The sequence below is a fragment of the Prinia subflava genome, chromosome 1, assembly GCF_021018805.1.
Source record: "Prinia subflava isolate CZ2003 ecotype Zambia chromosome 1, Cam_Psub_1.2, whole genome shotgun sequence".
Lineage (NCBI taxonomy): Eukaryota > Metazoa > Chordata > Aves > Passeriformes > Cisticolidae > Prinia > Prinia subflava.
The window spans coordinates 134,579,764-134,600,116 of NC_086247.1; the positions used below are offsets into that span (position 1 = coordinate 134,579,764).

The 20,353-nt window shown below is 34.8% G+C and overlaps 1 protein-coding gene across 1 annotated transcript in view; it reads left to right on the top strand.

Moving 5' to 3' along the window:
* The window catches only part of MALRD1 (MAM and LDL receptor class A domain containing 1), a 230,822-nt gene that overhangs the window by 83,178 nt on the left and 127,291 nt on the right, over positions 1–20,353 (top strand). The window contains exons 21-25 of the mRNA XM_063413520.1: positions 8,266–8,422; positions 11,822–11,932; positions 12,810–13,023; positions 15,641–15,888; positions 18,419–18,716. Coding sequence (XP_063269590.1) covers positions 8,266–8,422; positions 11,822–11,932; positions 12,810–13,023; positions 15,641–15,888; positions 18,419–18,716 — 1,028 coding nt within the window. The remainder of the gene's footprint in view (positions 1–8,265; positions 8,423–11,821; positions 11,933–12,809; positions 13,024–15,640; positions 15,889–18,418; positions 18,717–20,353) is intronic.

A 20,353-nucleotide genomic window follows, 5' to 3' on the forward strand; every position in this document is an offset into this window, starting at 1 on the left:
TTTTATTTTCTCATCCATTTTCCCCAAATTTCCACTAGTTAGATGAGGCAAGCTGTGTTACTGTAATCTTATATGTTTGCAAATTAAAATAAAATATGCAGGACTATGTATAGAAATGTTTGGATTCATCCTGATGCAAGAGTAGTTGGCAGGGCAGCTTACAATGAGTTCTTTCAGCAAAAATACCTGTGAGTCCTTTGAGTCAAACAATCTGCTTCCCCCGAATAAGGACTTGGGCTAGCCACATGTAGGCTGGCGAATTGTGAGGTGAAGGTGTGGGTCTTTGAAGCTGTAATTACATTAATTAAGTGAAAGTAATTACTTTGCAAGTAGAGGGAACAGCTTGTAAGTGGATACAGAAACCTCAGGCTGGAGGAAGTCTGCCACTGGAGCCTGGCTTGAGCTGGAAAATTCTGTCACGTGCTGTGCAAAGGGCTGGGTGACATTGGCACTGTGCACTGAAAATTCTATGACTGCTGGTTCATATATGAGTGTGGAGCTCCTGTGACAGGTTTCTATAGCTAACAAATGCAATTCTCTTGTAGTTGTGTAGGCTTAAACAAGTGTATTAAATTGACCCCAGCAAATGGATAGTCTATTGGATAATATCCTTTTTAAAGAATCTGATTAGTGATGTAGCAAATTCTTTGACATTATTAATGATATTTGGGTACAGCTGTTAATTGAAAACTTTGTAGTCACTTAATTAATATGATCATTCATGCATCAGATCTAATAAATCAAAACAAAAATGGATGTAGAGATGAAACTCTAAGCTGACATGATAATTATTGCTGTGTAAATAGTTCCCCTGATAAACATATTTTTAATGCATCTGTCTTTCTTTTGTGTCTGCTTTTCAGACAATCATTATCAGAATTCAGGATGGGAAATTTAGGCAAAATTAGAGGTTTTAAGTAGTATATTTATGCCCAGAAGTTTTTTCAGCAGTGAAGAAATGTTTTAAATTTGAGAGTCTAAGAACTTCAAAAGAGGAGAAAAAATTGTAAAGTTGTGTGTGTGTGTTTTTTCTTTTTTTTTTTTTCTTTTTTTTAAAATTTTATTTTATTTTATTTTATTTATTTTTGGGGTGGATTTTTTTGTGGGTTTTTTGGTTGTTTTTTGTTTTGTTTTTGTTTTTGTGAGTTTTTTTGGGTTTTTTTTTTGTTTTGTTTGTTTGGTTTTTTTGTCTTAGTTTTGGTTTTGGTTTTGGTTTTTTTAGGGGTTTTTTTTTGTTTTTTCTGTTTGTTTTTTGGTTGTTGGGTTGAATTTCCTTATGTGTCCAACCTAAATAATACCAACTACTTTTAGGAACAAGCTAATGGCCAGAAACTATTTGCAGGATGATGTCCGATTATTTCATCCCAAGCAATCATAATTTAATCAAACTTAATTTTGTACAAAGAAAGGGAATGTACCCAAAGTCTTTTTTAACTCTTATGTTAGGATGCCAGAGCATGGGGTTAATCTGATAATGAAAATAAATTAAACAGTGAAGACTGTGTGGGTAGAACTTTGCCAGTTCATTTTCTTTCTAGAATTCATATTTATTACCTAAAACAAGGCATCAAAGTTTTATGTGATACACTTGAAGCATGATCACAGACAGGTAGAAATTTTTGGGGGGAATTTTGATTTTTAGGATCCAATAATAAATATACTAACATTTTATTTAGTACAAGAATTCCTTCTAACATTTCTGGTAATTTTCTTTCAAGCAAATTTCTGATGCCAGTATCCAGTTGCAGGTCTCAGCATGACTTTTGTTTTGGTGTGTTAAGCATCTGTGTTTCTATTCAATTTGAATTAACCACTGAACCTCAATCCTGTATTCATGGGAAAAAGTTTTGATGCTCAAGATAGAATTTTTTTTTCTCTAGCACTATGCAAAGAACTTGGTCAGTTGGCATTCAGTATTTCAGACAGCTGTGAACTCAAGTAGAGGTTGTCTCCTGCAGTAGGAAACAGCTCTGTGACATCCTTTCTGAAAGCTGTCCTCCAAAAATTTATGTCTTCTTTATTATGGTATGACAATCATATTCCATTTTTTGTTTCTGAATTTCTTAAGCCTTTAAATTAAATGTTAATGGATGTGAGAGGTTACTGGGGAAAAAAAAAGTTTCAAATCATATTAAGAGAAATTGGAATAACCAATTTGAAATTAATATGACACAAATGGCTGTAAGTGAAAAATCTGCATTCCTAACAACAGTTTGGTCTCAATTCTGATTCTAACTTTCTCAATTAAAATTTTCTCAATTTTAACTTTTTTTAATCTATACAGAAATGTTTAAATTAATTCAAGGAAAGCCTTCCTTTTTTCCTTTTCTTCTAGCTGTTGGATTCATGTTTCAGTTACTATTAGGACCCTATTAGAATTTAAGTGATTGGAAGTGTTCAGCACAGAAAAAACTTTCTCTTACATGTAGAATTAATTAAATTGTTGGAGTTCTTATCTTCCTTTAAGAATATTGGAATACTGGAAATTAAACATTTTCTAATTTAACACTTAATTTTAAATATAGATTCTTTTTTTTTCTGAAACAATATCCTCACAGCTGCAATAATCTTTATTAAGAAGAATTTTTTTGAAGCCTATGAATATGTTTGTATGTCAAACTGCAAGAAGAGGTCTGTGAAGGTTTTGCTCACATGTTATGATCTATAATAGCCCATACTGTATTATCTACAGAAAGATAAGTAGTCAAAAATTTCTGGTCCAGACACTGAATATCTAACAAGTACAGATACAGAGGAAACAAGGTATTTTTTTTCATTCTCCTTTTTCATCATAAATCTTCTCATGCTTCCTAAAGATGGGTGCCCCACCACATTTCTATCAGATTCACAGTCACTACACACCTTAATTAAAACCTTGGCACTGCCCATCAGGAGCACCCTCTCCTTCCTGCATCCCCTGTGGCCTTCTGGCTGAGCTAACCAGCACGAGGGGCAGTGCACGGAGAAACTGTTACCTGCCCGTAAAGGAGATAAATTTCTTCTTGAATGAGTGCATGAATACTGAGTTGTCTTTCCCTTCTGAATTCTTGTAGCATTTTTTGTGATTTCTCCAGGCAGATACAATGTTGAGGGAAATGTTAGGGTTTTCTTGGTGTTGTTGTTTTGTTTTTTATTTTTTTTAAACAGAAGGCTTGTTTTATATATATATATTTACATATAATATTTTTATATATTTATATTATTTATATGTATACGTATATGTACATTATTTATATATTTCTATAACACTTTCTGTAATATTTTGTAATATTTATAAGTTTTTTCTACCCACTTTTCAACAGTTTCCCACCTTACAGGCAAATTTCAAGTAAAAGGCACAAAATGTACCCTTTTATGTGGCTTCCCCATTTTTATTCTTAATATTGAGGTAACACTGGACTCTATCTGAATACATAAAGATTAACTTGTCCTCAAGTCTTTGCCTGTTTCCTTTGGAATATTGTAATAACGAATTTTGAATGCTATATATTTGTACTGCAACTTTTGTTGCTAGAAAATACAAGTTTTCTTTTTATACCTTGTTAAACTTTACCAGAACTGTCATGTCACCTGATTTTAACACTAAGAAACAGGAATTAATGGGAATCAACAGAAAATGTAGTCAGCATGATGGAAAGGTCAAAGTATCAGAGTTTGCAACCACCTTGTGTCAAATATATAAGACATTAAAATATCAGTGCTATATTATGCTGACAGTACAAGAAAAAAATGGCAAAAACATAAATATTTTCTCATAAACATGTTTTCAGGAATTGAAAGTTAGAATTTAACACTTTATTAGCTATTTTTTCTCAGAAATCTTCTGATGAAAGTCTTTTTAGTTAGGAAATCCTAGTTAATTTAAAACAAAAAATCTGCAAATGCATTAACATTAGCAAAACCTCTGCCTGCTGGTTACCCACGCTTTGGGGGAAAGAAGATAGAGAAGTGAGTGATCAGCCCCACTACCCTGATAAAGGAAGGTGTGGGAAATGCAAACTGAAACCTCTGCCTTGACTGATTCAAAGCATCAGCTTGAGCTTTGATGGCCCACAATTTCCTAATGTGTCCAATACCCCGTTGGTCAAGAGAGTGCTTTTTTTGAAAGTGCCCTACTGGGTTTTCTTGGACACTATTTTGGTTTTTTCTCTCTACGGAGGCCCATCTGTTCTGATGGCAGGTCCCTCACCTGGCCGTCCCAGACAGACGGTGCTGGGGAGCTGAAGAGCAATGCTTTCAATGCACAAGAGATGCAATAGGAGTGGGGCTCTGACTTGATCTATAGGTGCTGTACAGTGTTTATGGACACATATAGTCAGGAAAAATGGAAATGCACGTGGAGGCTGCTGCTCTCTGAATTTTGAAATTTACTGTGGTGTGCTGATCATTGGGATACTTTATAACTCTAAGGAAACTAAACTGTACCTCCCCAGTTCATGTTTTCTCTTTGTTTTTCTCATTATTGCTGAAATTTGGAAGGAAATCAGAAGGTTTTAGTGAAAGGGAGTTGTTTGTTTTCTAATCAGATATCATTTTCAGTCCTAAAGAAAAACAGTGAAAAAAGAGTATTTTATAAGTTCATTTAAGTGTTTCTCTAAGTCAGGGATTCTCAAACAATTAGTAGAAGATACACAGACAAATTAACACTTCAAAAACTGAGAGATGTCCAAAAATTCATAAAATAAGATTTTGAACTTGCTATACAAGAAAGTTCATCTGGATAAGTTTTGATCCCCTTTCAGACATTGCAATGATAGACAAATAGTCCTGTGAAATGTGTGATTCACAACATGAGACATCACCTGATAACACTGCCAGGTTTAAGATGGGCCTAATTTTTTGATAGGTCTTCAATATGTCTTAAACCACCTAATCTTTCCCCAATTATTCAGTTCACTGTGTTCTTTTGAGTGCCTTAAAGGGGGAAATAGCATGAAAATTCTTCATAGAATGTCCATTCTTTGCCAACTACAATTAGAAAGATATTTGAAATATTAAGCTATTAACTAAGACAAGTATGCAAATGTTGGTCAGTTGGTTATGCTGAAAATTTTATATCCATTAAAATGTTGTGAATTACCCTCTGAAATTAATTAGAATTTTTGGACTGGCACAGGAATGTCTTTGTAAAAGGAATGCTTGTAGTACAGAGGTAAAATTAATTATTTTCAAAGGGTAAATATCAAGATTTTAATGACACTTAGTGTAGCTGCCAACTAAAAGGTTTTCCATGGGTTAGTTTCCTAAATTGGCCTGAGGTCTTGCTGCTACTGGCCGGGGAGCCTGCCTGTATTCTGCTGAATTTCAGCACTTACATAAAATCTATGCTGAAAGCTGGATTTATTTACTATTAGGTATGTTGAAAAATACCTTGTTTTACACTTGTTATAATCAACTTCTTGAGGTCTCATTAAAAACAAACAAACAAAAAAAGCAACTCAAGGGAGACTTTTTATGGAATAGGAAAGAAATTAATTTAAGGACAGTTAATTAACTCTCACAATGAAGAAAGTTACCTTCTCAGAAGATCACTTAAAAAACAAAAGTTGGGGATGAAGACAAGAACATCTTCTGGCAGAGCAAGAGAATCAGCTAATTTATGTTTATGGAAAGCTTAGTAATATCTAGTAACTGCAAATTTCATACTAGGTTAAAATAAAAGTGGGCCAGCTAAGAAATCCTTTACTTTCAAAGTCAGAGCTTGACAACCTGAACAGATAATTGCACGTGCGTTAATTGGCTCTGCCAAAAAATTTTGCATTCACAGAACGTATGGACCCTCTAGCACTTGAACTCTCTGCAAACAGAATGATTACTCATTATTTTCTTCAAACTCTTCCCCCTACAGATCATGCACCTCCCTGGAAATTCCATGCAGTCTTCCATACCAGGCAGCATAAGAATTCAAGAAATTACTTTGTTCTATGTGCAAACATGATGCAGGTTAATTTTCACTAGAAAAATGTTCTCCTTTTAAATATGGTTAGGTCACAAGTACATTAGCCTTGTAGTCCTAAGTGTAAAAATTTCCATGATAGGATTGAAAGTCGACAAGGATGCTCCACACATACTTACCCACCCCCTTCTGATCCCTCCATTTCCAATATACCTGCCCACATAACCTTAGTCTTGGAACCACATACCCCCACCATGTTTAGTGGCCAGCACTGTGAAGTGTTTCATACAGGGGACTTTCATCTGGTTTGCTGGTTTTAAATGTGATAGTACAGCAAACACTGAAAGAAGGTCAAAGCAGCTGCAGTGACAGCTGCCTTGGGCTGTGCTGTGTGACAGCAGTACCAGGCATAGCTGTGACCTCTGGCCTGCCTGTGCCCGACAGAGCACACCCACAGGAGATGGAGGGCTGAATTTCACCACAGTGCTGATTGTACACTGCCACTCTTTCAAACTAATCTCACTGAAAGGCAGGGATGCAATACTGAATACTCTGGAAAGTGAGTGCTGCTGCTCTTCGGAGCTTTTCATCATTCTGCTTCTTACAAGTCCTTTTGAATGCTGTTGTAAATACAGTGCCAACACCCTTGGGCCATTGAAGGCATGAGTTCCCAGAAGCAGAGTAAATTCTGAATTTTTCAATATTTTTTGCAAACCTTAAGAGAACTGGATCCTCTTTTATCTCCAAGCCAGACTGGTAGAATACTCAGCACCAAGACAAAAAAGAAATATAACACTACTAACTTGAAATAACAGCTTTCTTCAGCAGAAAGCAAGGAAATAAATGAATTGTCCAAATGTATACTTCTTGAAAGATCTGTAACTGTGAGTTTTCAAAGTTGTCAACTATTAGTTATAGCACAGGCAGTATATTTGGAGAATGTTCAAATACTTAGGCTAAAGGATGAAGTAATTATAAAAATGTTTGAGTTGCCAGAATTCAGTGACAAAAGAAAAGCACCAGCAGCAGTTCTCTTATCTGCCTTTTCATGAAAAGAAAAGTAAGATTGTGGAGAGGATCCTGATTTCCACAGATCCTAACTCTTTCCCTAGGATTCCACCCAGATGAACTTTGATCCGTGCCATGTTTATGAGCAGTTTTCAGTGCTCTCACATGTAACATCTCTGATCCATGTCAAAATTAAGATCTGTCCCATTAAAATGTTGTCTTTTTGATTGGTTGGTTGGGGTTTATTGTTTGTTTTTGTTGTGGGTTTGTTTGTTTTAGTTTTGTTTTGGTTTGGTTTTGTTGTTTTGTGGGGGTTTTTTTTGTTTGTTCGTTTTTTGTTTTTTTTCTGGTGTGACACATGGGGGGTAGAAGCAGTAGTCTAGCTAAAAAACAGTCTTTGATTTGTGAGGATTTTGAAGGCCTGTTCCTGACCCTGTACCAACAAATTCCTTCCTCTTCCCTTAAGGCAGGATTTTCAGTCTGTGAAGGGCCTGATGTCCTGGCATCTTTAAGCGTGTTGTGTTTCTCTTGGCAGTGCTTGTGGGGTGGGTCATTGTCTTCTCAGAGCTGTAGTGATGCCACTTTACAGAGTGGTTGCTCAGAACTTGGCTGATCAGGAAAACCAAAAGGAAAGGACAATCTAATACCAGCATCTATCCAAAAACATGGTTCCATTGTCAGATTTGTGAGCACTTGGGGAGGATTCTTTTGAGGAGTACTGAGCATGAAGCACTTCTGTTGGAGAGAAGAGAAATTTATCTTTGATCAACAGTTGCTTTTTATTTTGGAAAGGAAGGTTTTTAGGGGTTAAATCTCAGTTACTCAAAACACTAAAGCTGCTCTTCTGGTCTCTGTGCATTCAGAGTCTGATGCTTACTTCAAAGACACCTCACCTTTCCCAGTAGCACAGGAGACCAAATTTCATCCAATATCTTGGGTTTTCCTGACATTAAGCCAGGATCAAACCCTCTAAATTCCCTGAGGAAAGAGGCTAATAGGGAAACTCAGAGTCTCTCTAGCCCACATCTATATGATCCTGTGGGTTGACTTCAGCTCTTTTCGGGTTTTTTTGTTTGGTTGTTTTGTTGTTGTTGGTTTTTTTTGTTTGTGGTTTTTTTGGTTTTGTTTTTTTTTTGTTTTGGTTTGGTTTGGTTTGGTTTGGTTTTTTTTTTTTTGCCAGTCTCTGATAAAAAATAATAGCTGCATTTGCAAGGGTGTTTTTTTGATTCTGGCTACAAACGAAGATTCACCCAGATACTCAGACAGCACATGTTATCTAAGGAAATAATGTAATCTTAAATTAATTATGATGAAATGTTTTGTTTTAATAAATTACAACCCTTTTTTTTTTCTCTGAGCAGGTGCACTGAAGAAGGCTGGTATCTCTTTGCAGACAGCTCAAATGGAGAATTTGGTCACACAGCTGATATTGTCACCCCACTCATCTCCCTTACAGGGCCCAGATGCAAAATCATATTCTGGAACCACATGAATGGTTCAACAATAGGTTCTCTGGAGGTACAGAGGTGCTCTTTGTTTTGTTTTGCTTTTCTGCATGAAATTACCATGGGGAAATTTTTATGCCTTCTCTTTTAGTTTCATTAAAGCCCAGGCTGCTAATAAAATAAAATTAACAATTGTTAGCACTCTACTGCTCTCAACATGATATGAAGGAAGCATTAGCTCAAATAGACTGGAGAAATGATAAATTTCTACAACAAGCAAAAATTGTGACTGTTATAGACATGCCATGATTGGAACTTCCATACAGGAAAAAAATTTTGGATCTCTCAGTACCATTTGACACTGAAAACCAGCAATAGATATTGGGACATAAAGGCTTTGGCTAATGTGAGAGCATGAAAAAAAGAAGTAATTGTATCAAAATTTGAAATAAAATCTTGTAGAAAGAATTTATGCCTTGAAAAGCTGAATATGTCACTTTCAGAGATTAATTATACTCATGTAAGCAGCACTGAACTATTTCTCTGGCATATAAGCAATAAATTTGCTTTCTCATACCCTTTTCTTCATTCCAGTTAAAATAAAAACACTTCTGTAAAGGAAATTCTACTCATTAGCAACTAGAAGGTGAAAAAAATCACTGCAGAGAGAAATGAATAAAGCAGCAACACTCTTCTAAACAATTATTTTTACCACTGAGCTGTGTGCTTATAATGGGATTTCCCAGGAATGTTATGGAATACCTACAGCATCAGGGATGGATTGAAAAAAACACTCATATAAGTTACCCAGTCACCTGTACACTCAGTATCAGGATGTGGGCAGTGCATATATAAACATATAAATAAATAGATTCTCACCAGCCCAGTTAGTCAGAAAAACAAATTATAATAAAAGGTGACAGAATTCAACTGTTTTGGAAAAAAAATTAATATTTGTGTTGACATTAGAAATGTAATCTGGGATGTGTTGAACTACATGCCACACATGTGACTTGTTAGATATTTAGTGGAGGCACTTGCTATATTTTCTTGGATTTTTCCCTAAACATTTTTTTAAATTTTTAAAAATATTGTTAAATTTCTCCCAACTAGGTAAAGACCTTGCTAGGCTGCTTGGCAAGTGGTCAAATATTAATTAAACAGAATCAGTGGGACATCAGAGGATAAAGATGGTTGATCTTCAATTTTAAGGCTTGGGAACAATTAATGTGCTTTGGGACTTTGCAGACTCCAGGGTCCAGGCTTCTTTACAGTGCAAGAACCCGTGTTAGTTGGAATTACATCCATACAGTGTTTTGTAGAAATTAGCAGGAAATTCTGTGGAGCCATGTCCAGTAATCCCAGCCAAAAAGGCAAATGTGTATAGTATAGATTTTTTCTTTTCTCAGTTTTAACACTGATTAAAATTTCCCTGTATTCTTTAACTGATTCTCCCTCATCCCCAAATTATTTCTTTTTAAGATGTACCAAAGGAAAATCATGAAACCTTTGCACACGGTTAGTAATTGCCTGGTTTCAATTGCTTGATTAATCAATTAATAATGGGTGTAAGAATAACTCAGAATATAAAATTATGTAGGTGATTTCTCATTATTTATATTAAGAAGTCTCTAAGTATTGTATGAATGGGAATATCTTCTGTGCTTTAAAGACCTTTTATCCATATCTTCCCCCAAGACTACCACATTTTTTTCAGCTTTTGCTTGTAACTCAGCATCCATGCCATCAAGTGTCATGTAGTATTGCTGAAGATTTTCCTGCAGTTTGCATGAATGGCTGCCTTCCTGTCTTTCTATTACTTTCCTAAACATTGATTTGCTGCCACTTTCCTGAGCAATCTCAGTCTGATTATTTGTTGGAACCTTTTTAATTTAGTTTCTGTACTTTGAGTTGGCATGGGTAGTTCTACCGAAGTATTAGATGTGCTTTTTTGCAATGTAATTGAAATGCATAGAGGTTCAAAGTGCATTAAAGTACAGGGAAGACTTGGGTTTTAACAGCATACAAATTAATGGCCATGTTTTACTCTAAAGTGTTAACCTTTTTCATGATATGATAGAAAATATGAATTTATGATGAAGGAATTAGATATATAATAGAGTGGATAATTTACAGTCTGTAAAAATATGTGTGTGTCTATAGTTACACACATATCTGTCTTCTTATAAATATATTGTTTATATTTAAGAGTAAAAAAAAAGGCATTTTCCCATTCAGCACTCTTTATTCTTTCAAATAATACAATTATTTTCTCACTAATTTATTTATTTTCTTTTAAAATTCATGTCTTCTGTGGTAGAAATTCCTGTCTATAAAGTCAGAAGTCACTTGTTTTTCTATCCAATTTAATATATTATCTATTCTCTTTCTTTTACCCTTTAAATGAAAACTCTTTAATGTGAGGATTTGCTGTTTGCATGGCAGAACTTGCCTGTTATGCAATAACATATACACTCGTGGGACTGCATAAATTTAAAACAAAAAAAAAAGAGTGTTTTCATTATGATGAAAAATGCTTGGGCTGCTCTAAGAAGATTACACAGAGTAGCAGTAAATCCTTGGAAGCAGAGGTAGTTCAGGAAACTGGAGAATGGATGTTTAGCTGTGCTAGTGCTGGCTGGAGACACAGCTTGACACACATCATCAAACACCCATCTTGTTATTGTCAGCTCAGTTGAGTCTGGATGCCCAAGAGATTGCCCAAAGAACATTTAGGACTCCCTGCTCATGTTGAAGTGTATCATCATCACTCCCCAATTTGCTGTTTACAAGGGTTCAGGCTTTTAAAAGTCGTTCATTGCTCAGACAGATGAAATTTTGTCTTTACAAAAAAAAAAAAAAAAGAAAAAATCTCCTGTAGAAGAAAAAAAAATGTTTTTAAGAATCAGGACAAGAAAATCCATCCTGGAAGCGCAGTTAATTGCATGCATGTACAAATATATTTTCCAGTAAGTCTTTCTAACCCTCTTTCCATGTTGTACAACTGAATCACAACCAACTAAGGAACAATTTTCACTGCTAGTCACTGTGGATAAATTAAGGAGATATGATAGTCCACTTAAGGCTGGGGGCTGGGTGTGTTTATGAGGAGATCAGAAAATCTTAAAACATTTTTTTCTTAACATTTATACTGACATGTCCATGTGCATCAGGTTGGACATTAGGAAAAGGTTCTTCACCCAGAGGGTGGCTGGGCACTGCACAGAGTCCCCAGGGAGCCTTACAGTCTCACTCATATGATTCACCTTTAGGTAGTCCTGCAAGGAGTAAGGATTTGGATTTGATGGCCCCTTCTAATTTCAGATATTCTATGATTCTGTGAATTTTAATGGTGGAATAAAAATTTGATGTACAAGATAATATTGTACTCTTGTATATGATTATAAAACTCTTAAGTGATTTGGTAATGGAAACATATTTTTTTGTGACCTAGAATTATCTTCTTTTTTAGGTACTCTGTAAAAGCAGTAACAAGACTTCTAAACTGTGGACTCAGAGTGGCAGCCAAGGTCCTCAGTGGAACAGAGCAGAAGTGTTCTTAGGAATTCGTTCAAATTTTCAGGTGTGTCTTCCTACGGGATGTGCTTCCTAGAGAGCTGGCTATTAGTACTTCTGTATTAAGCCTTTTTCACCATTTCCCTTTTTACACCATGTATGTGCCTCTCCTCCCTCATAGAGAAAAACAGTTTTTGACTGTCTGATTCATTATCTGAGCTGGACTCATGGTTTTTTTTTTTTGAGATTTCTCATTCCTCTTTAATCTCAGACTGATATCCATTTTTTAGACTGAGAATCCCTTCTATCCTTGAATCCAACTCTGCTTAAAATATTCTACTTCTTTCTCCTTAGTGCACAGTAAGTAAAAAACATCTGGCTTCTGTGAAAAGAATCTTGAGCATGATGTTTGCTTTGAAACTGGAGCAGATTCCCAAACCTCTTAGAGATACTTGCTTAGTTGTAGACTTACAAAAAAACCCAAATCCCCAAGGATTGTCAGTAACGTATTTTTAAAATAGTTACATATCCTGATATTTCTGTCTTGGAAATTTAATGGCATTTTAAAATTCTTTTTACATTCATGGGAATAAATGATGAATGACAGACTTTTCAGACTTACTTTGCAGGGAAGAACCCTTGCTATTAGTTCAGGATGAGTGAGGACTAGTATCTTCTTCTATCTCTTCGAGTGGCATGATTTATTTCCTTTTTTTGTGTGCTTGGTAATGTTAGAAGGTGGTCCTTCAATAATTATATAGACAGATCTGTACCAACTGTAATAAAAGATTTTATAGAATTAAGCTTTGACAGTGAGAACTGACCACTTCATATTAAAAGATTTGTGAGGACCATCAGTCTCTGTTCTTTTCATGTTGTGTGTAACATAAGCATTCCTCTATCTTATCAGTGGCTTACTGTAATAGCTCTGTAATTTTTATTAGGTTATTTTCAGGGCAAAACGTGGTATCAGTTACATGGGAGATGTGGCAGTGGATGACATTACCTTTGAAGACTGCTCCCCTCTGCTTATCTCAGACAAACCCTGCACATCAGAGGAATTCATGTGTGCCAACAAGTACTGCATCCCAAAGAATAATCTGTGTGATTTTGTAAATGACTGTGAAGATAACTCAGATGAAAGCCCAAGTATTTGCAGTAAGTATGGTAGTTTTTAAATATAATTATCATAAATAACTGTGCCTGCTGGGAATTTTTATTACTCAAATACTTTTGACAACTCGTCAGCTAAGAAAGCAAACAAGAAGGTAATAATTTAATTCCATTCCTTGGCTTTTAAGGATTTGAAATTATTATTATTTAATTTAAAACCACACGATGCAAAATACAAAGAGCTGCTAATGAATGTCTTAAAATAACTCAGAAAGCAGCTGTCTTTAACAGCAGAATAAAATTATCCTGCTTTCCATATGAAAAGAATCTATTAAAACTGAAAAAATAATCCAAGGATAATAACTTTGGGAGATGAGGTATCTACCTCCTTAGATATTTCAAGGGTTGTCAGGTCTCGGCAAATTATTTTAATCTGAATATTGTACAGTTTTGGTTTTCCATGACATATCAAGAAGCAGCATGTGTAGTATCTGATTCAAAGAATGATGTTCCCTAACAAATGGCTCCTCCTACATCAAAATATATGGTATTAACACCTCCTTTTTTTATTACTACAAACATGGGAAATGCTCACACAATCAAATCTGCATTGTTTGGTACCATATTAACAGTTGCCTCATTTTTATTGAGAATATGAATTCAGTTTATCAAATTCTCAGTGAATACAATTCTGTGAAGCAAAGGTATGCTGATATCCTATGAAAGCTAAGGTACATTGCAAAAGAACCATGTTTTACAAATTATTTTCATACTATTAAGCTGCCCAATGATTTCCAATCCAGGAACAGCGCATCATTAACCTGTACGAGGTCCAGTTCAGATCTTCTGCAACTAAAAATGGAGAGTATTTCAAGTTGAAATTACTTTGTTAAAATGTATTCTCAAACTTTGACTTTTGTTTTCTGAAATTTTAAAATATTAATAGGATTTTTGTTTGTTTGTTTGTTTGTTTTTTGGGTTTTTTTTTTAACTTTCAGTATTGTCTGTATTTCCCATGAAATATCATCAGACAAGAACAAATTGAAGCAGTTAGGGCAAAATTGTTCAAATAAACTGATGGAATTTAGTTTTGCAACGACTACAATAAGAATTTTATTCCAATTTCCCATTGGAAGAGATTAATTGAAACAGTCCCATAAAGTGAATGTTTTCCTCTAACAAGTTTTTATTTATTATTTTTAAGTAAGGAAAAAACCTGTAAAATTCTTTTTAAAAATGTCCCTAACTGCATTTTTATTTAAGCTTTACAATGAAGCATTATGGTGCTTTAAAAGTACAGAATTCATTTAATATGAAAATGCACAATCATCTCCAGTAACTTGAGCTTCTAAGCAGGCTGCCTAAATTCTCTTTTTCATCAGTGGAGTAAATTGTTTTCAGGCTGAAGTTCATGCATCTTAAAAAGAGTTGAGTTAGATTAAATAAGTTGTCCTGTAGATATGAATATCTTTGTTTATTATAGAGATCTTACAAGGACATCAAAACTTAGATTAGGTAATACCCAACACGTACAGCATTAACAGGGATATCTGTGCTCATGCCTTAGGATCTCGATTCTTGAAAACGTCTTTAAAATAAAATGGTCGTTTGTATCCATGAATTCTATTGACTCAAGATGGAATTTGTAAATAATGGAAAGAATTTTTTAAAGAATGATCTTGAAATATTAAGGAACTGAATCAGTTGGAAAAATATGATTAGGACATATTTTATGGGCAGTTGCATTCAGTTGAGGTAATCTATAATCTGTGATTTTCATAAAAGATAATATAATTTTGCACATCAGGTTTGGGTTGGTTTTAATTGTTACTTCAGATGGCACTATATTTGCAGACAAAGGTAAAAGGAAGCTGGTTTTGCTAAATAGTTCATACTTTTAAGAAAAAGTCTCTAACTTTTTTATTTTATGACATTCATGAATTAAAATTCAAAGAAGAAATATTTTATCTGATTTCAGCCTGAAATTTTTGAGGTAGCCGTCTGTTCGGTTTTGGTCCATGTCTAAATGCTATGGATTCTAGATCCTTGGCCTGGTTACTGATGCTTCTGAGGACCTTTCAGTTAAATAAAACTACTTTCAAGCTGCTGAACTTTATCAGACTTGGAATAGGCTCAGATTTTGATTACATTTTTGAAGAGACATTTTGTAATTTCTGATATTGTCCTACAAAATAATACATAGAGTTTCCAAATTTATCTTCAAAGCACTTTCCTTTTCAGCAATAATAGTAAGAACATTCAGGGCACAGTCAAAAGCCTATTGAAGTCTCTGCTGAAATTACAGCTTATTTCAGCAATTTTAGTCTTACTTGGTAATCATTATAATGGACTTAGAGATATATAGAGAGAGTTAAGACCCTAAGGAGCTAAAACAGTTAACTAAATTTGGTTACATTTATAACAAGGATTCTGTTGACTGTAATAAAAAAAGCACTGGCCCCACCTCATATATAGCCAAGTAGGTTTATTATAATATTATAGTCCAGAACATTAAAAATGCTCCTTTTAATGAGATACATGGACATTATTTTTTATAGTGAAACATTTTCCCCCCCATAGATTTGAGAAGTAGATTGTAATATATGTACCTAATTAGCTACTTGAAAATGAATCTCTTCATGTGTGTGCAAATATATTTCAGGTACATCTATTGGGCATTGCAATTTTGAGTTTGACCTTTGTGGATGGAAGCAAGATGAAAATGATGATTTCGACTGGCACCTCAGAACCAGCAGTACTGCAAAACTGGGCACTGGACCAGCTACTGATCATACACTGCAAGAGCCATCTGGTCATTATATTTTTATAAAGAATTCATTTTTTCAGCTATCAGGACAGAAATCTAGGATTTCTAGTCCTGTCTTAAGCAGAAAGAATAAAAACTGCAAGGTACGTGAGGGTGTGGTAGTAGAAGGAATGAAGAATTTAATTTCTAGATTGCACCAAGAGAGTACTCCTAAAATGATTAAAAATTATTACTGAAATAGTTCTTGAGAAAAAAAAATCCACATCCTTTTGTAGAGAAGTCAGGATCAGATCTTATTTCATTGAGACCATAAGAAAAAAATATATCTTGCCGCAGGACAAGAACTATTTTGCAAGTAAATGAATAGTCCATGAGATTCAGATGAAGCTGAAAGTAAATGAAGTGTCTGATATACAATGTCTTATGCAACTCATCCAAAGTAATAAACACCTATTTAATGGTTTCTGATTTTATGGAGAAAGTGTGTACAAACGCAGTAACAACTGGTTTTCAAAGAATACAACTGCAAAAGGAAGGATGTGTGGCAGAAGGCTTTGTCACCAGCTCCTCTCTAGGGGACGGAGAAGTGTCAGCCTTGATCTTCCAAAACATTACAGCACATTGTGATGACTTCAGCTTGAACGTTTCTTTGCAAATGTAGAATAAAAAGTTTCCTGGTTTTGATACGTTTTTATAACCTTTGCTAGAAATGTAATTTCCCAGAAACCTCAGCTATGCCTTATTTTGAAACTGTAAATGTACCTCTAATAAGTAGGCCCTTCAAGAGGATAATTTTTATGAGGCCATTTTTAAAAAAGCTTTTGAAATCAACTGTTTGTGTTATCACAGAACTGTGCTCATCAAATGAAGGCGATCTTAGACTGAAACAGCTCTAAACAGTTTACTGGCTGTGCAGGTGACATCTCTGTGCAAAATGTCCAGTCAGGAGCCTCTAGTTTCATTTATCTCTTACTGAGGAGTAATCCCAAGCAAACAGTTTATCTGTAACTTGCAAGGAGTTCTGTTTGTTTCAGATTTCTAACCAGTTCATTTTACCGACATACTTCTCTCTGAAAATTCCCCAAACTCTTTATAGAAAACAAAGTCAGAAGTATTAAACATAAAGGGTTTGATTTTATGATACCAATGAAAACTTGAATAATTATGATATTCAGTAGTGAAATTTAATCTATCCATTATAAAATTATCTTCAGAATTGGAACCATGTTAATTTTTTGTATTGCCTAAAATACATATAGTAAAAAAAATCTGCTCACACAAACATAGAGGTCTCATCCTTCTGCTTCTAGCATCATATTTGAGAGTACCTCTTTCTGTAAATTATCCGATTTTATGCTCTAAAAATAACTTTTCCACTTTTTGACTTCTATGAAGCATAAAATATACATAGAGAAATGCAGAATAATTGAGAATGAGAAGTTGATGTCTGTACTGTTATGATGTATCACACATTAAATGCAATTAAGTGCTTGAAATGTAACTGTGGGAAGCTGTTGCTTTTATCACATGGAAAATCATTCACAAAAAATGCCAAGGTTTATGCACCTTGTACAGACCAAACTCTTGACATCCATGATGTGGCCTCAAATAGTTAGTCATAATTATGATATTTTACTTTTTGAAGGTTCTGAGCAGTTCTGAAACTTACACATAGAGAAATGACCAAAGAAAGTGCAATTTCTGGTACAGGAAATTGTATGAATGGAAAAAAATACTTCAAGATCTGAAACCTCATCTTACAAGATCAGAGAGTACCCTGAAGTATTTTACTCCTTCCTAATGTTTATTTGAGAAGAAAATGCTACATCATTTATTGCAACAGATTTAGTATAGGATCCTAGAGGATTTCAAATCATTGGAAAACGAACACTTGCATCAATGGGAAAAGTTATATGCACAGAAAACAGATACAGAGCAGGGCCTATAAAGAGAGATAAATTAATCAAAATATTTTGTCTGTATACAAGACTTTCAGAAACAAAGCTGCATTTCAAAAGGGATAGAAATCCAAGAATGAATTGGAAAGAAATGAGAGTGCAGTTAAATGTGATGAATTTTCACAGTGATCTTTTTCTGTATGTATTTGGTCTTTTGTATTTCAAAATTTCCCCATTTCTACTAAAAATAAATAAATCACTGTTTACTTATCCAAGTACCTCTTAGATATTTTAGGTTTATGGTTTTGGGTTTTTTTGCATATGTCCCTGTAGAAGCTTTTCTCCCGTTATAGATGGGATTATTTTCTAATTGCACACCCTATAATCTACAAAAACATATTTTTAACCAGAAAATATTCTGTAAACTGAAGTTGCATCCTATATGGTAAATGACACTACTCCATTCCTCTGTTTCTTTAAAAAGTATTTTAGTTTTTTTACATTTAAATAGAAGAGTCATTCAAAGAGATGCAATATCTGTTGTTGAATATTTTAATGCTAGTTTTGAAGTTTGGCTCATGAAATAGTTAAAGAATTGCCACTAGTAAGTTGTGGTTTTTTGCCTTTTGATGAAATTATTTTTCAATCAGTAAAATTAATGATTACTCTGAATGCTTGCAGTAATGGTCAGTTTAAAAATTATAGTAAATACAATAGCAGAATTTGACTGAAGTCACCAATTGCATACTTCACGCTCTTTTTTTTTTGCTTACAGATAATTTTCTATTATCATATGTATGGAGCTCACATTGGATCGTTGATTATCTACCAGAGAACTACATTGAAACATGAAAGAATTCTCCTTAATCTTACTGGAAACCAGGGAAATTTCTGGCAGCGCAGGGAATTGACCCTGTCTGGAGAAGGAGGTGAAGATTTTCAAGTTGTCTTTGAAGGCATAGCTGGAGAAGGTCCCAAAGATGGCATAGCACTCGATGACCTCACATTTTCCAGGGAGTGCTTACCATCCCAGGAGTTTTTACCAGCAGAACCCACAAAGCTACCTCCAACAGGTATGTTCCTCCTGTGAACAGTCTATGTAAGCTTGGAAAGAAGGAATAGTACCATTATTTTCATTTATTTGTCTCTCTTTCAAAAGAGAAATAGTATGTGTATCTTGCTAAAGACGTGTACAAATTCTAACATGTTTAGGCACCCCATAAAATTCTAATAAAATTATTTTATGAAAGAGTTGTTTGAGTACTGAGTCAACCATTGTGAATCTGCAAATCTTCTTGTCTAGCCATGGACATTTAGCAAATATCCTGCTTAATTCAGTAGGATTTATTTAACAAAAGTTGTAAAATAGAGTGGTTGTAGAATAAAGAGCTGAGTGGAATGGAACTAGTATGGTGAGTTTGCAATAAGGAGGCTTAAATGGTTTTTGGCTGGTAAGAATTGCTACTAATACTGCTCAGGCACAATATCCATCTTCTGCCTGTGTGGTATGGTGCCAGCATCAGTGCAATTATTTGCACCATCCTCACTTACTGCATTAGGGAAATAGACTCAGAAAACATTTGCCAGAAATTATACAGTTTGGAAGGGGATGGATCCCAGCAGCCCCAAGGAAAGAGAAAGCACTGATGCTGTACGTTAGCAGTATTTGCTTGGACACAAATGATGAAGGAGAGACTCTTTTTGATGGAACAAGACAAATCTTTTTCCTCCTTCCACATTTATCACAGAGCTACTGAAATGTAACCCCCTGAAGCAGAATTTAGGAGATGCATTTTGTTCCTGAGCCTACTACAAATTTCCTGCATGGCTGCAGAAAGTCATTTTATCTCACTTCTCTGTCTTTCTGATCAATAAAACAAAGTTAATATTTCCCAGTGTCAAGGACTACCATGAGAATGGATCATTAATTTATGTGAGCAACTTTGCTTTGTTACTGCTGCTAATGAGAAGCCTTCCCCTTTAGGCTGTCATTAAGCACTGCTCAGGCATTGGGAAATAACACTGATGAGACTACATCAGCCCCAAGAAATTACACTGAACTTTGAGCACAAGATAAACAGGAAAGATATGGGCAAAATTTTCCAGACATCTCTCTGATAAGGTGCCAATTCTTGTACTATTGGCTTCCTCCTTCTGCCAAGCCAGTCATGGATATTTATTGCAAATGAAATTTGTATTTTAAAGTTCAGCTTTATATAAATGTTACCCTGGGAGGAACACTAGCCAGGCTTTCTGATTCTTTATTTTTGTTGTATTCAGACTCTATCCTCTTAATGGGAGATGCAAGTCCCCGTGGCAGTGTTAGAAGCTTTAAAAGCTTTGGTTTTGATAGTAAAGGATGTTCCAAAACACTTCTATATTTTATAATAAAAAAGATACTAAGATCTCAGGAAAGAGCCACCAGAGACTGATTTCTTGGTGTAGCTCATCTAAGATGTACTTTGCAAACTTTGGAGGTTCACAACTCTTTAAGGCAATGGTTTGCATTCATCTTTACTACAGGCTATATTTTTTTATATTGACAAATTTTACTTGTCCAGGATAAGAGCTGACATGACCCACTGAAGAGTTCAACTTAGAGCTGCTACTCAGCAGTGGTATCTGTTTGCATCACCCTGTGAGCGGATCTGCTTCTGCCTATAGGAGTGCTCTGAACTGTGGCAAAATGCAGGCTGGATGTTGTGAAAAG